At 46.7% G+C, this 17,021-nt stretch overlaps 1 protein-coding gene across 1 annotated transcript in view; it reads left to right on the top strand.

Annotated features, from left to right (window-relative positions):
* Positions 1–16,551, top strand: part of EXD3 (exonuclease 3'-5' domain containing 3) — a 156,435-nt gene extending 139,884 nt beyond the window's left edge. Inside the window, exons 19-20 of the mRNA XM_056860123.1 lie at positions 8,724–8,820; positions 16,226–16,551. Coding sequence (XP_056716101.1) covers positions 8,724–8,820; positions 16,226–16,551 — 423 coding nt within the window. The remainder of the gene's footprint in view (positions 1–8,723; positions 8,821–16,225) is intronic.
* Positions 16,552–17,021: the final 470 nt, after the last annotated feature.

The raw sequence follows: 17,021 nt of genomic DNA, 5'->3' as shown, positions 1-17,021 counted from the left end.
AGCCCACCACCTGAAGGTTGGTAACCCTAATACGCTTACATCAAATTTGCTCTGTCCCTGAAGGCTCAGATCAGGTTAGCATGCTAGGTGGCTGAAGATCTGGCATGATATGTGCGGTTGGCTGGTTTTGATTTCTTTTCTGTTTTTCTCTTCCTGCCCTTGCTCGCTTGTGACAGTGTTGTTATTGTGAACACTGAGAAAAGTTTGGTTTTTTAAAAAATGTTGTTCTGCCATTTTGATCATCACTCGATCTAACAGTAAACTTAGCTCCCCCCTATGAACTATGAAAGCTTTTGAACAGGGTCACCCTTGGGCAAGATAAGGGGGTATACTTGGGAGATGCCCCAGGTATACAGGAAAACATGACTGTATAAATTAACAAGCAAACAAAAAAGAACAGACTGATGAGGACTGAATACGCTCCAGGAGGCATGGAATATCGAGAACTGCTGGATGTCAGGTAAAGAGGAAAAAAAGAAGGAATCAGTCTATTCAAACCCCTGAAAGTGTAGACAATAATGGATGGGGAAATATGAGGAGTGCAGGGTCTGATTCCATCCTCCATTTGCTACATGTACCCTGCCCTCCCACAAGTGTACAGACAGAGAAGGGAAATCTGCAGTAGCAGTGTGGGGCAGGAAGGGAAGGATACAGCCAGTGTTTGGACTATCCCTTATGTTTTCAAGTCTTGTTGGTACTGGCCACCCTCCTTTTGTGTGGTTTAATAAATACATCAGTGAATATTGTCTTTCTGTTAGAGATGGATACAGAGTGCAAAGCGTTATATGGAAGGTATGTTTTAGGGATTTCGTGTACCGGTAACTGGGTAGAGGGCCAGAAGGAAAAAATGGAAGGTGTTTGCTGAGAAAATATCACATTATATAATAATCATAATAGAATAAAGCAGCATCATGGTACACTGATTTGCTTAATTGTGTTATGTGCTTATTGTGGTTCATCTAACAAACATAAGGAACAAATTCCATTTTATGCCTAAACTCTGGTCTGTGTCTGGCTCCACCTTCCAGCGGGGAGGTCATCCTCCCAGTACCTCTGTCTTGGCAGCTAGGTGGCTTCAAGGGATGATACACTCAACAAACTGTGCTTTTGAATTCCAATGTCCCAACAAACCACAGTTTCTACAACCTGTGGTTAACCAACCAGCTACACACCCTAGTTTGAAATCCCAGCTTGGTGCCAACCAAACCCACTGTTTGTTAGACCGCCTCTGTTCAGGTATCACAAATAAGTGGCATCTACTCCAAGCCATGGTTATAAACCACATTTTGTTGTGATAACACCACCTATAACACATGGTACCATCATGCTTCTGTAAAAAAATCCTTTCCCAGGCTAACTCAGATTTGGCATCCAAGAAAGTGGAATGATTTGCCCAGTAAAATTAATATAGCTTTATATAAGTGTAGCACGCCCCCCCATAGCTTCAGGTCACCTTCTCCATCAGACTAGCCCACATACTGCTGGGGAAGGCAGCCCCATATCCCATCATCGCTGCCACTCAGAGATACTGTCTGATCAGAGGAAGAATTGTTCCTGTCCCCGTACGGTATGACCAGTCCACCCCAAGGCACAAGCAAAATTCCTCTGTCAAACAAGATATGTTTGGGGATACATCTCCATGTCTCTGTAAAAAGAGTACTAGACAGATCCGTTGAGGATGTGTCTATTGGTAGCCCTGAGAGCTCTGTGGAACCTCCATGTCCAGAGGCAGAGGGGTATAGCCGACCATCTTCATGGAGCAGGACTTTGCCGCTTCCCCCTCTCACTGCAGTCCACCAAGCCCCCCATTAGTTCCTGGGGGTCCATTAGACCCTCAAAACCACCATTTGGGGTCTGTAGTTAGAGGGGGTAATCAGTGGATATGGGTGACCCCTCTTCCAAAGACTTGAGTGCCATTAAGTCTTTGGAACTGCATGGCTGGATACATGGCAGTGTAGTTCTGATTAACAATAGCTGGAGGGCAACCACAGGTGAGGGCTCTTGCCTTGATGCTCTGTTTACATAGTGTACCTGGAAGTGTTTGGCTACTGTTAGTAATAGGATACTGGACTCATTGAACCTTTGGTCCGATCAGCTGAACAATTTTATGTTCTTATGATAACTAAATGGAACCTCCATATCCAGAAGCAGTATACCTTTTAACACCACAATGCCTCTGGCTTGCTGTTGTTGGAAACATGATATTGGGCTTGATGGCCCATTGTTTCGATTCAACAAAGCAGTTCTGACATTACCCAGCATTCCTGCCTTTGTGTGTCAGTCTCTGATACCCCAGAGAAAAGTGGAAGGGGGAGCAAGGGGGATTCCAAAACAAAGAATGAAATGGAGACCATTATTCTGAAAGATAGAGACAGGATTCCTGAGCAGGACGTGTGGGCAAAGGCAGTAAGCCAGGTTGATAGTAAGCAGTTCAGGTAGGCATAACCCAGAGGAGGAAGGAGCTGCCTGCGGTTCCCACGCTGGGGCAAACCTCGCCAGCTCACCCTTAGTCATTGCCAAATCCCAGACGGGCTTTGCATTGCCTCCTGAGAAACAGAACTTGCCTGCCATCCTCCTGAAGCAACCTGCGACGGAGCTCAGGAGTCACGGCGGGTGTGTGTTCCCACGGCACCCTTTTCTGGTACCCTGGAGCAAGGAGTAGGAACTGCTCGGGATGCCCCAATGTTTCACAGCTGAAAACAGGAACATTGTGCAACACCCCAGTTCTCATATCAAGGACTGCTGGACCCAAGAACCCCTCAAGTGCAAATGGACAAAGGCTCTGCTCTGTCCATTGCCTGCTGCATTCCTCGACTGTCATTGCCCGACCTGCACTGTTTTGAATGCCAGCAGGTTGTTTATTCTATAGATCGAATGCCAAAAACATGTAACTGTTTTATAATCTGTTGTCAACAGCTCAAAATGAACTATGACAGTATGTGGAAATGGCAGGTTGATCACTGCTTGGTGCCTTAATGCTCATGTGTGAACGTTTTACGTGTATGTTCATTAGGGATAAGAGGCATCCACTCCCTTCCCCCACCCAGAGATTGGACTTCTACAGACCCTGAAGAGAGAGTTGAGTGCTGAAGAATGACAATTTCAGCAACTCACATTAACGTAATGTGCTAAAGGTTTCCCCAAAAGACATAGTACTGGGGCAAAATAGACAGTGATTTACTAAAGTTGGGACTGGACAGCAACAGAGATTTTCCCTGGTAAACAGGGATGGATCTCTGGGTTACAACTCAATCCTTGCCCTGTGGATCAGAACCACAGTCTCTTTAGTCCAAGCAGCTGTCTTAAACAGCATCCAGGCAGTTGTCTCTGAAAGCTCATAAGCAGTGGGTTTAGGTGGGGGGGGGGGAACCCTCTGAACATACCGTTCTGCTTCCTGAGAATAATAATCAAGTTGCTAGTTCTCATGGTTGCAAAGGTATGTTGAAAATTGTGTGAGCGTGCCTGAGGAAATATCAGGAGTGGCTTCATAAGATTCCCAGTGGTCAGAGGGCAGGGCTTCAGTATTTCCTGATCTCATAACCCATCCCCATGACAAGCAAAACCAGAATCAATTGTGCAAAGCCAAAGTAATTATGCATATGTGCTCAATTGGGCATGCCTTATGCAGCACACAATTCAGGTTACACTGTTCATGGGTAATCATGGGTAAACAATAGTTGTAATCCTTTGTTCCTCTTTTGTAGTTGTAGTGTACGTAGGCACCTCCAGCACAGATCTTGCAAAAGTTTCTTTGATGCAGCAGCTTTGGTTTAGCAAGCGTTTTCAAAAAGACTTGTTTAACAAAGCAGAAAGTTCTCACAGCCCGGGCAGACAGCAAGTCAATCAAATAGAGATTGCAAGATATTTTTTCATAAGTGTATCTTGTAATGTCTGGGGTGGGGGGGAATGTTCCAAGCATCTACAATAGCCGTCCTACTTAACAGCAACCAAAAAACATTGTGTGTGCATCCATTTTGCAAAGACTCACGATTCTGGGATTTCTCTCCCTCAGATCTTGTGTGTGTTTTCTGTACTGTGTTCTAGCTGATGTCTACTCCCAGTCCCTGCCCCCCAACTCCCCCCCCCCAGCTTCTACCCTCTGTTTTCATCTACAAGCTTGAGCAGGTGTCCCTCCAATGCTGCGGGAAACCCTTGGTTCACCTGCCCACCCCTCAAAAGCTGCATGCTTTTCCCAGCAGAGCTGATCTGACAGCTCTGATTGACAGGCGTCCTGGGCCTGTTACAGCCACACCTGACACACTGCCTTTGAAATGCAGGGAGCCCTCCCCCCCACCCCACCGCCTTGTTCCCTGGCCCATTGGCTGTGGCACAGGCCACGTTGGCAAGGCCTCTGGTTTCCGCCTGCTTTCAGCTGGGCCCAACCCCTTTGAAAGATTTTCTCATAGGAACTGCAAGGGCTGTGTCATCCTCATTACATGCACTACAAAACATTCCCAGGGATTTTGGCTCCTGTCGATCCTGCACCACCTCTCCTGGGTGCGGGTTTTCTCCAGTAATCCAAGCATGACGGGTTCACCAAAGAGACAAACCCAGTCTCTTCCCATCGGACTGATTCTCATGCTTTCCTCTCCCAGGGAACCGCTGCTGCTATTATTATTATTTTAAATACATCTAAACCCGTTAGCAAATTTGCAAAGGGTGCTTCAGGTCATGTGGCCTGTGTACACTTTGGCCTGACTCAACAGAAAAGCTAACTGTCAGAAGCAAGAGTAGCCGTGCAACCCAGAGTGAGGGGGTGGTTGTGCGGTGGCCGGAGGCGGCAGAGCTGTGCTGCCTACAGAGCGGCTTGCTGCCAGCGCAAAAAGAAAGGGGGGGTAATATATATATATATATATATATATTTTCTAAAAATCTCCATGGAACTCCCCATAGAGTTCCACGAGGCTGTGCCATGAATTTTGCAGGCATATCTTGACACCTGCAAAGTGACTCATTTTAAGGGCGAAAGGGGTTAGGAAGTTGCCTAAAGGCAGCTCCGCCCCTGGGCACGCCCCCAGGACACTGGCGCGGGGAGATACGCTGGAGAAATGCCATTGGGAGGCTGCCGGTGTCCAAGAGCCACGCTGCCACCACGGTCCAAGGGGGCCGGTGTAAGTTGCACTGCACCAGCACCCGTGCCAGTTTGCACTGCACAAGTGGCATGGACGCCGGCTTAGGGGTCAAGCTGGTTCCTATGGTCATTCGGGGGGCCCTTTAGGAATGGGGTGCTCAGGTCCCTGAGCGGCCCTGCAGACTGCTTACAGCATCAGAGGCTGTAAGCAAGAGGTGTTTTTTAAACCAGCAGCCCACGACCCTATTACATCTTTACCATGGCTGACAGTATGGTGACTGTTCTCAGGGTAGGGTTGCCAACTCTAGACTGGGAAATTCCTGGAGATTTGGGAGTGGATCCTGGAAAGGGCAGGGTTTGGGGAGGAACCTCAATGGGGTCTAATGCCATAGAGTTCACCCTTCAAAGGAACCATTTTCCTCAGGGGAAGTGATCTCTGTAGTCTGCCAATCAGTTGTAATTCTGGGAGGTCTCCAGGCCCCACCTGTAGGTTGGCAACCATATCTCAAGGATAGCCTGGTAGACAAGGGCACAGCTGGTGTAGCATGGTGACTCAGAATCTGACCTGTGAGCTAAGGAGATTCCAAGTTTAAAATTCACCTCTGCCACAAATTCACTGTATAAATGTGTTAGCTATTTCCTCTTCTTTTCCTGGCTCTTTCCCTTCAGTCACACCTGCCAGCCATCTCCATAGAAGCTCAGAAGGATGGAAGGCTGAGTCAACCTTGAGCCAGCTACCTGAAACTGACTTCTGTTGGGATCGAACTCAGGTTGTGAGCAGAGTTTTGACTGCAGTACTGCAGCTTACCACTCGGCACCACGGGGCTCCTTATTAACCTTCTGGGGATGTCTTATTAAAAGGTTGCTAATGTTGTCACCTGGTGGCTTTTATGAATTTTAAAGGTTTTATTAAAAGTAATCAAATAGGGTAAAAACACACACAAGCAAACAATTCCCAACACACACAGAGCTAAGAAAGTAAAGGGTTGAGCTTCCCAAGCGGTTCATAGTCACCTTTCCTGCAGAACGAGGTCTCAGAATGGCAGCTACAAGAGGGAAAAAGGACTTCCCCTCCAGGAGCAGGGCTCATATCTTGCCTTTCATCCATCATAGATTCAAAACTCTTTAGCTTCAGCATACATGGGTTTCCCTGTCAGGTCTCCTCTGGAGCAGTGCCCTCAGATCTAGACAGCAAGGCTTGGGAGTGTTAACAGGAGCTGGAGGCAGGGGGCTGGACGCAAGGAGCTGGAACATAGGCTTGAATCTAATGGACTGGTTGATCCAGCAAGGCGGCCTTCCTGAACCTCACTCTAAATAGGCTGGGAGGTAGTCAGGCTCAGCTGCACTGCTGGCAGGTGTTGAGCTCCTGTAGCTATGCTGCGCTTTGCCCAGGATCCTGCAAAGAAGTAGGACTGCCAACCCCCAGGTGAGACCTGGAGATCTCCAGGAATTACAACTGATCTCCAGATACCAGAGGCTGGTTCCCCTGGAGAATATGTCTGCTTCGGAGAGCGGTCTCTTTTGCATCACATGCCCGCTGAGCATTCAATCTTCCCCAAACCCTCCCCTCCCCAGGCCCCACCCCCAAATGCCCAGGAATTTCCCAAGGTGGAATTGGCCATCCTACCAAGAAGTATCAGTCTTACTACCTGGCTCTGGGATGGGGTTGCACACAGCCAGTCGGGCAGTTCGCCTCCTTTGGACCACCTTGGCCTTCTGTTGCATCCGTTCCTGCAGAGAGGAGACAAGTCCTGGGGGGTTACAGGCCTGAGTGTGAGACCTGCACAGTGGAGGCATGGTGGCTCAGAGGCCAGCAGCGAGGCCTCATTTGCAGGTTCTGACAGGGTGTTTTCTGGCACATCGTCCACTGGCTTCCTGCCATGTCAAGCCCTTCCTGGTCCTGCTGGTCCTCAACTGATGGACTCTGAATCTGAGTTGCTGGGTTGGTTGGAGGGGGTCATGACAGAGGATCCCTCATCCTGACCCAAACCATTTACCTTCCAATTGTATGCTGGAACCTTACTTGATCTGAACTGCTGTTCTGTATCTAAGGAGGCCTTGCAAAACCCTAACTCATTAGTTGATTCAGAGATGACCACATTAGAATTTGCAAACCAAGCAGAATATGTGACTAAAATGAACACGTTTCTGGTATGCTTCCAGTCTGAGGCCTTCTACCTGTGATCCAGTCCCCTAAAAACCATAGTCTCCCACTTGATTTGCAAATAGGGTTGCCAACCTCCAGGTAATAGCTGGTAATCTCCTGCTATTACAACTGATCTCCAGCCAATAGAGATCAATTTACCTGGAGAAAATGGCCGTGTTGGCCATTGGACTCTATGGCATTGAAGTCCCTCCCCAAACCCCACCCTCCTCAGGCTCTGCCCCAAAAACCTCCCGCTGATGGCAAAGAGGGACCTTGCATCCCTATTTGCAAACCAAGCACAAGCAGCAGCAATCCCTCTTTGAAAGAGCCATTAACAATCAGAAGTGCCTTGCTATGGAAAAGAGAAGAGTCGAGGTGAGCCCCATCCCTGTTTACTCAAGACAGCTAAAGCCTTGAGAAGATGATTCTATAACCTTCTTGAGTTATAATTTAACTCGGCCTTCCTTCTTTATGCTTGGGAAATCTGACGTTTTTGACACCATTCCTTGTAATTATCCAGAGTACAGCTGAGACTTTTGGGGAGCGTGCCGGGTTCTTCTGGCTGGGTATCCTAGCTTCCATTTTTGTTTGGGCTGGAATGGGAGGGGCCATACTGGTGTAGCTTTTTGGTTTGCTGTAATTCAAACTACTAAAGCATCTTGTGTAATCAAAATTAAATGGCTGAAATGTCCAAGAGCTGTATCAGAGTTACATGAAGGCACCTGTTCACCATTTCCCAGCTAGCCTTCTCTGGCTCTTGAGGTGAAGTTTTTAATACCTCATGTTCCTTCACCTTTCTCCTTCTGTTCTTCAAGAGGAAAGTGTATTTGAGTGGTCAGTAGGGTTGCCAACCTCGAGGTACTAGCTGGAGATCTCCCGCTATTACAACTGATCTCCAGCCGATAGAGATCAGTTCACCTGGAGAAAATGGCCGCTTTGGCAATTGGACTCTATGGCATTGAAGTCCCTCCCCTCCCCAAACCCCGCCCTCCTCAGGCTCCAGCCAGTGGCAAAGGGGGACCTGGTAACCCTAGTGATCAGAGGTGATGGGCCTTGGGACTAAAGCATGTGCAGTGTGTGCAGTCATATTGGTAAGGTTGCACGTATGCTGTGATTCCATCCCAGTGCAGAAGGAGCCTAGGACACGGTATTGTGTGTAGAAACCAGCTTCCTAAACATTCCACCGTTCCTTTAAAATACAGAAGTTCCCACAGAATTGTAGCCTTCATGCTTGAAATATATAGAGTTCCTAGTGGGTCATTAAACCTTCCACTTTTGAAGAGTAGTCCCAATAGAAGCCAAAAGCCAAAATTGACACAGAGAGTGCATAGCTGATGCATCTGTGGGGGTCTATGCAGGATCGAGTCCTCTAAGAATCTAAAGCCCTTTTTGTCCCACTGCATAATCTCAAGACTGAAGCCCTTGGTGTGTGTGTGTGTGGGGGGGGGGGTGGCAGGCATTGCACACAGAACGTCTTTGCAAATTGGTTGTCTTTTCTCTGGGCAGGCTTGCAACTGCAATCAGTACCTGAAGATCTCAAAGGAGAAAATGATGCAGCTGATGAAGCGGAGAGGCTTTTGGACAGAAGCAGAAAATACTGCAGGTAATCTAAGGTTTCAGGCAAAGGCCTTGGGGATTTGCTTGAGGCTGAGTGTGTTAAAGTTAAGAGACTGAGAATTCAGAGCAGTTTTTTAGTGGTGGTGATAGTAGAAGTAGTAGTAGTAATTTGCACAGTGCTTTCAGTGTTCAAAACATTTCACGTACATTTCATTGCAATCCTTACAACAGCTGTATAAGGTAGACAAGTATTATTACTGTGGCAAGGGGGGAGTAAGGCTGTACTGCTCGCTCTCCCAAGTGTTTTCTGCCTTCCTGAGAACAGCAGCAGATGAAGTGATGCAGAGGGACTTGTCCCCATCCATTTGCTTAGTGGCTTCCGGCAAGTAAGAATCTCCTCCTGTTGATCAGGCAGAAGAAAGCATTCACCCCCGTTTGTATTGGGCCACCAAGAGTTGTGATGGAATGCTGTATTCTTCCCACACGGTCCTGACAGAACTGAATCAGTGAAACTGTGGGTGGGCGACTTTGCGGAAGCATAGGGGGTTCTAGAGCATATTCAGTTAAGCGTGTGCCAGGTAGTAACTTTGGATTCATTTATCTGGAAGGAAAAAATGTCAAATTTCATGGAAGCAGGGCAATTTTTATTTATTTTTAGTTTGGGATCTTTTTGAAGACCATGAATCCTCTTGACGGGGCAGGGAATCATTTTAGCAAATCCAGAGCCAGAGCCATGGGATTAGGAAAGCGGCTTTGAGGGCCCTAGTTTCCCTCAAGAGTGTTACCATAACAAGGAGTTTGAGGCTTAGGGTTGCCAACCTCCAGGTAATAGCTGGAGATCTCCCGCTATTACACCTGATCTCCAGCCGATAGAGATCAGTTCACCTGGGGAAAATGGCCTCTTTGGCAATTGGACTCTATAGCATTGAAGTCCCTCCCCTCCCCAAACCCCGCCCTCCTCAGGCTCCACCCCCAAAACCTGCTCATTGTGAAGAGGGATCTGGCAACCCCATCTAGGCTTCTTCATAAATGTTCTGCTTTCATTTGTGAATTAACAAAACAAATAGAGCTGCATCTCAACACAATTCAAAATGGGTGGGGTATGCACAGAAGCAACCCATCGGTGCCAAAATGTCAATTTATTATACTTTTAAAAAGCACATTTAAAAAAACTTAAATGTATTGACTATCCTTAATACATTTTATTTTTTTTGTAAAAGAAACAAGATTTTAAATACATTTCAGGGTGTGCATCCTTGTCCCACCCCTTAATTTGTTTTTAAAAAGTAAATTTATCTAGTCTTTTTACGAAGTATGCAGGCAGGTACATGTTTCTACATAGCTACTCTGTAAGGTCAGCCTTCTTTCTTCCTTCCAGTGCTCTGCTGAATGCAAAGGCGCCAAGATGATCGATGAGCTCCAAGCCCTTCTTTCTAAATATGATACGATTATATTTATTTTTGTTCATAATACCATTAAATAATTTTCAGAGTATGTGGCTATCCGTATGTAGTTTCTGGCTAGTTTTGCACTGATTCTGGCTCCCTCCCCGCAATGAATTCACTTGTGGCCACATGTTCCAAACTGTGGCTTTTAACAAACTGACCACTGTATGGGGAGAAGGTTTTCCCATGCTCTTTCAAAATTGGTGAATCGATGTCAGGAGGAAGAGAGAAGCTGTTTTTCCTCCGCTTGTCACCATACCCAACCAAGCCAGTTTGACGAGTTTCTCTCAGAAAGGGACTGGGGAACAGAGAAGCTTTGCTTTCTATGTTTCTTTCTGCTTCTGTCCCCCTCCAGAAACATCCAGTCTCTCTTGTCTGTGTCTCCCTGGAATAACAGAAGAGGCAAAGAATGGGGTGGGGGAGGGACTGAAGGCAAATACTGACAACCATTTGCCAAGTGGTAAGGAGTTGACCTGTATAGCCCCAGGCTATCTGATCTCATCAGATCTCAGAAGCTGAACTGGGTCATCCCTGGCGATTATTTGGATGGGAGGCCTCCAAGGAATACCAGGATTGTGACACAGAGACACGCAATGGCAAACCCCATTTGAACATCTCTTGCCTTGAAAACCTGTCAGCTGTGACTTGACGGCGCAAAATAAAACACATGAGCACAATACATTGGCATTCAGTTTGTACGCCTGACATTGTGAGTGCAAAATCAACCCATGTACAGGGGGGTTGGGATCAGGCACGCTGGTCCCGTCCCCCACCTATAATTGAACATACTGAGCACACCCCACCCTACATGCATTCATCCCTACATATCAAGTAGGAAGGGAAATTTTGCCACAAATCAAACGTCTGGTAGAAGAGATGGTAAAATAATTGTTTTGATATGCTTCAGTTATACTGGGAAGCAGTGGAATGATAAGATCAGCACAATAATAAAGGCCTTACCGAATGGTTACATGGTGTTCCCTGACAGGTTGCCACTCAGTCAGTGACTGTCTGGGAACCTCCACTGATAACCAAACTACCCTGAGGTCAGCTCATGTGCCATTTTTATGGCGACTCTCTGTGGGACAGGATGTACGATAAAGTGCTCAACTTATATCCACTTAATGTAAATCCTTGTCTGCATTCCCCAAAGCGAATGTTTAATGAAGGATATGTATTCATTGTTATCACATGCTTCTTCCAGTTTTGATTCTCACAGCAACTCTGTAAACTAAGCTAAGAGAGAGTCACTAGCCTAAGGCCACCCAGCGAGGTTTACAGCTATGTCAGGATTTGAATCCAAATCTAGAACAATCCATTCTGCCACACTGGCTCAGGTAAAGCAATTGCTCTTGCTGGAATCCATCCTGATCCTGTATTTTCCCGTGCCCATTCTTTCCCTTGCCTTTTTAAAAAAAAAATACAGCTCAGCTTGCATGTTACTAAAGGACAATTAATCGTCATATAATTACTCATTTGAATTTTTTACCTAAGGCTTTCTGCAGGGTTCCCAGGGTTCGGGAACTCTTCCCGCCCCTTCTTTCCTTTTGGGACCCAATGCGCTGTCTGTTTTTTTGGCCAGAAATCACTGACAAGCCTCAACGGATCTACCTGTGGCTGGAATTCCCACCTTGGTGGTCCTGAGGCTATGGAGAGAGGGGGAGAGAAAACCAGACTGGAAAATAGGGGAGGGGATTGTTGAATCATTCTTTCATCCTCTAACCTCATTCCCACTTCAGACTCCTTTTCTGGGCTTAACCACAGAATTAACCCAGCTTTGCCAGGAAGTCCAATGACATGAATTTACATATATTACATATATTAGTCGTTTGTGTCCACTTGAGAACTGGTGAAGTCTGCATGCAAGTGCTAGGATGCAACATAAGGAGAAAGCCTTCACCTCTATGCCTGGTTTGTTGGCCCTTCAGGGCAACTGGTTGACCACTTGGTGAAACAGGATGATGGTCAAGAAGGACGCTGGTCTGATTCAGCACAGCTCTTCTCATTTTCTTTAGTGTAGTGGCTAATAGAGCTACGATCAAACCAGATAAAATATCAGGAGGCTTTTTTAGAAATAGCCATGAGAGGCAGGGTGGGATTAATCCTTTCGCCTCTGTACACCATTTGTCTGACCTCTATGCCACCCTCCCCAAAAGCTGCCATTTGCCCCATAGAGGAAAATATATCAGTAGCTGTATGGTGCTTGTATCTTTCCCCCGTGGGGCAAACAGGAGCTTCAGGGAGAACAACTGAGATCAGGAAAATAGTGGGGAAGAATTAGCCCCCCTCACTCTGCGGCTCCAATCCAAATCAGGGAGCCCCCAACCCTAGAAACAACTTGCTGTTTAGAAAACTAAGGGAGATCCATTCACAGCCCTCCTGTGAGGCAGAAGTACCCAGTTCAAATCTTGTCCATGTTGTGAACACCTTAGGTGACCTTAGAGAAGCCATTCTCATTCAGCCTGAGCCCTTGCATCTGCAGTGTGGGGACAAAGATACCACCTTACTTTACAGGGTTGTTGTAATTAAGTAAATAAGACAGTGTAGGATCAACACTTGGAACATTCAAAAGTGCTATATCAACGATAAAGATTATCATCTTTATTATTGTAATAAGTAGACAAAATGCCACCATTAAAATGGACAGTGTGGAGAAGGAGGTCATATATTGGAAGGACCTGCAGGGGGACAGGGAGGCTTGCTCTGAGCACAGCTACAGGCTGGGGTGTTCAGTAAAGTTGCCAAAGGGTTCCTGAAGCACAACTCTCTCCTTTTCCCCATGAAAGAAGCGAGTGGTGAGCAGGGACACCATTGGCTTGACGCTGGGCTTCGGGGTGTCCTGGATTCATCCAGCTAAGCTGCCAGGAGATAATGGACCTTGGTCTGATCCAGCAGGGAAATTCCTCTGTTTTTAAGGTTCAAGAATTATTAGCCGTCAACACTGAGTGTAACTGTCATGCACATAGGCAGCATACATCTGCATGCCAGTTCCTGGCAGGCAGTCATCAGGAGAGGGCTGTCAGGAGTGCCGTGTGGGCTTCCTAGAACCATCTGACTGGCCACCATGGGAAGCGGGAGGCTGAACTTAATGGATCTTCGGCCTGATCCTGCAGGGCTCTTCTTAGGTACTTGCATTTGGATGAAATCAAAGGGGGTATCACTGGGATGGAGGAGAAAGCTTCCCCATGTGCCTGGACAATCCTTGAGCCTGAGTTGAAGAGCAGCTTCGGCCATTGCTTATTTGTGCCCCAGATTGCATGTCTTGGTCATGCCTAGCATATGACAGGACACTGGGGCTTTTATGCAGGGAAATTATGAGGAGGGAGAGGGAGCTTTTGCAAAGCTTCCTTGCTTGGTTTGCACATGAGAATGGCCTGGATGGACTGTTATTTGTTCTGGCTTTGCGTGCTCCAATTCTGGCAAGTGGACCTGGGTACAAAATTCTGGTCTGGCCAGTCAGATGTGAGCAGTGGCCATGCCACCCAAGTGCGCACTGAGACTTAGAATAAAAGGGGCAAGGATGTGTGTGGTGGAGGGCCTGACACTGTAGCTGTTGCTTTGAGACATGGGCCGCCCACATCAGGCAGAGACCCTTGTCCTGTGTTGTTCACCCTTATCTGGTCACAAAAGATAACCAGGCATCTTGGGTTGCCTGCAATCCTTGAGCCCAGGACGTTTTCTCAGGCTCATAACTTCTCTTATCAGGCGTGATCTCTCGCCAAGAAAAAGGTTCTCAGGGACCTTTGTACTCCCAAGAATGCTCCCAGGGTGTGTTTTTTAAAACTAGAACAAAGATTTTACTACCCACCAGCACTCTCTCCAAGTACAGTCGCTGATACTGGAACAGGAATTCAGCATCTAGCAATCCTCTGCTTTCATTGGGGTAGGGGTGGGGAGAACAAGAAGAAACAAGTTCCGATCCTTCGTGGCTGCAAAGGTGGCCTTGAACGTCTGATGGAAGTGCTTGAAGTCTTAGAAATGGGAGAGGGAGATGAATTTGCAGTGGTCAATGAAATTGGTAACTCCAAGGCCCAGCATTACTCGTTGATGCTTCTCAGAAACTGGGGCTGCCAACCTCCAGGTGCAGCCTGGAGATCTCCCAGAATTACAGCTGATCTCCAGACCACAGAGATCAGTTCCCCTGGAGGAAATGGCTGCTTTGAAGCCTGGACTGTGTAGCATTATACCCTGCTTAGGTCCCTCCCCAAATCCCACCTTCCAAAGGCTTCACCCCCAAATCTCCAAAAATTTCCCAATGCAGGGTTGCCAACTCTACCAGAAGCAGAATTAATTATGAAAATTATGCAGCTATATGCAAATAGGTCTCATTTGCATACTTTGTTCAGATTAGATAATTCAGTTTTCTCCTGTGCTGATAAAGCCAAATACTTTTGCTGAGATGCTTCCCCCGCTCTTGAGATAAAAGCACCTACTCATATAAAAAAATAAAATCAACCCAAATAATTATGCCAATATAAGAATTTATTCATCTTCAGATCCTTATGGGAAAGGGGGTGCAAGGTGCTGTATATCTTTGCAAACTAATCCCCATAGCCACGAGGGCTAGAAGCTTGCATTAGTTATCTTTTTTTTTAATGAAAGCTGACATAAGGATGCTAAATTGCATGCACAATCCTAAATTTCACACTACAGTGATATACGATTTTTTTTTTTAAAAAAGTGTAGAATGGAATGCACAGATAGAGCGCTAAAAGCAATGAAGAATTAGTATTTTTTGGGATGTGGGGAGGGAAAGATATAAAAAGGAGAAAGACAAGTCACGATGGCCACAAAGCATGTGGCCTCTCTGGACTGTGTCACTTCAAAGAATCAAAAAACGCAAAATCACTTCAAAGTAACTGTTTTTCAATGGCGAGCTTGTAAAGCTTTCTCTCTCCCCCCCCCCAACTTTGGAGGGAATTCTTTTCAAAGGCCTTTCAAGATGTCTGTCTCCCTTCGCCACAGCCCATTTGAAAAGGCCACTGGGGGCCAGTCCGCAGAGTGCCAGCAAGGCAAACAATCTTAGCAGGGCAAGGGGGTCTCTGCGAAAAGGTCATCTCCTCGCTGCCTCCCAAGAAACAAAGGGTTTTCTTTAGGAAGGGGCACTGAGTTCGGGGAAAGGGGGTGTGGGAGAAGGAACTGCTCTTTAAGGGAGCGGTCATTTCTCTGTCTCAAATTTAAATTTAAACATGTCATTTTGGGAAGGGACAGATGAGTGTGATAATACACAGCAAAAAGTTGTTTCCTAATAGTAGTAATAATAATGATGTATATGTTGTTTATTTCAGGTGCTTCAGTACACTTCATATGTGTTGTCTTGGCCCTCCATAGCGTAGTAATTACAAATAGATAAAGCCCAGAATAACCATTTCTTTAGAGGCTGCCTGTAGTATGTTTTCCATGGAAGCTTGATGGCTGACCGTGGGCCAGTCACATACTCTCAGTCTAACCTACCTCACAGAGTTGTTGTGAGGATAAAATGGAGAAGAAGAAGAAGAAGGGTTGGTTTTTATATGCCAACTTTCTCTACCTCTTAAGGAAGAATCAAACTTGCTTACAATCACCTTCCCCTCCTCACCACAGACACCCTGTGAGGTAGGTGAGGCTGAGAGAGCTCTAACAGAGCTGTGACTAGCCCAAGGTCACCCAGCTGGCTCCATGTGTAGGAGTGGGGAAACCAACTCGGTTCACCAGATTAGCATCCACCGCTCATATGGAGGAGTGGGGAATCAAATCCTGTTCTCCAGATTAGACTTCACTGCTCCAAACCTCCGCTCTTAACCACTACACTCACGTTGGAGGAGAGGAGAATGATATAAACCGCTTTGGATTCCTGATGGAGAGAAAGGCAGGGTATAAATGAAGTAAAATTAAATAAATAAAATAATATAAAATAATCTGTATGAGCCAATACTCTGTGCAGTCGGCAGCCTCCTTTGTGGGTAGATGGCAGTGGCGAATGGCAGAGAGCAGCACTTGCCTGTCTGTTACTTTCTGTTTCCTCAGGGGAATTGTCAGAAAACCGCAGTGCAAATTTTGAGGCCGAAACTCCCAAACTCAGCTCTCGGCAGCCAGTTTATAGTCCAAACTGCCAGTGGTTGGAAGAGTCTGGCCTGGACACCAACTCAGCACTGCTGCCCAACGGTACATCCCTGAAGATTGAGGCCGTCCCCATCGGGGTGCTATCCAAGGAGGACTTGGCTTACTTCTACTGCTGCGGCCAATGCGGCAAAGTTTTCTGGGAAGGGTCCCACTTTGGCCGCGTGGTCTCCCAGTTCGAAGAAATGCTGGACCTCTCAGAAGACCACCAGAGCTTCTACGAGCAGAACTGAGCTGGCGGAAGCAGAGCGGCAGAAAGGGAGAGACTTGCAGAATTTTGCCATGAACAGACTGTATTTTATTTCCGGTCAGTGATAATTAGTACAAATTTCGGGGGGTGGGGAGGCAGGTTATTGTGGCGTTCCCTCTGCAGGGATGTACATGCTGTCAAAAAATGGTCAACGGTGTTTGTTTTTAAAAATGCATTAAATCAATTGTGACTTGTTTGTTTCTGGTGGTGTCCTGAGACTCCGGGAAAAGGGTCCATCCAAAGTAACACTTTACATCTGAATGAGGAGACGTGAACCACCTGGAAGACCTTCCCACTATTTCCGTCTAGATTCGAGTCCAGTAGCAACTTAAGAGACCAACAAGTGTTTCATGGTAGGAGCTTTTGAGAGTCAAAGCTCATATCCCAAAATCCTTGTTAGTTGCAAAGGTGCTATTGGACTCAAATCTGGCTGTTCTACTGCAGACCAACGTG

The sequence above is a fragment of the Euleptes europaea genome, chromosome 14 (genome assembly GCF_029931775.1).
Source record: "Euleptes europaea isolate rEulEur1 chromosome 14, rEulEur1.hap1, whole genome shotgun sequence".
NCBI classification, from domain to species: domain Eukaryota; kingdom Metazoa; phylum Chordata; class Lepidosauria; order Squamata; family Sphaerodactylidae; genus Euleptes; species Euleptes europaea.
Note: the sequence above shows the minus strand (reverse complement) of the source record. Positions and strands in the feature narration are given on the sequence as shown.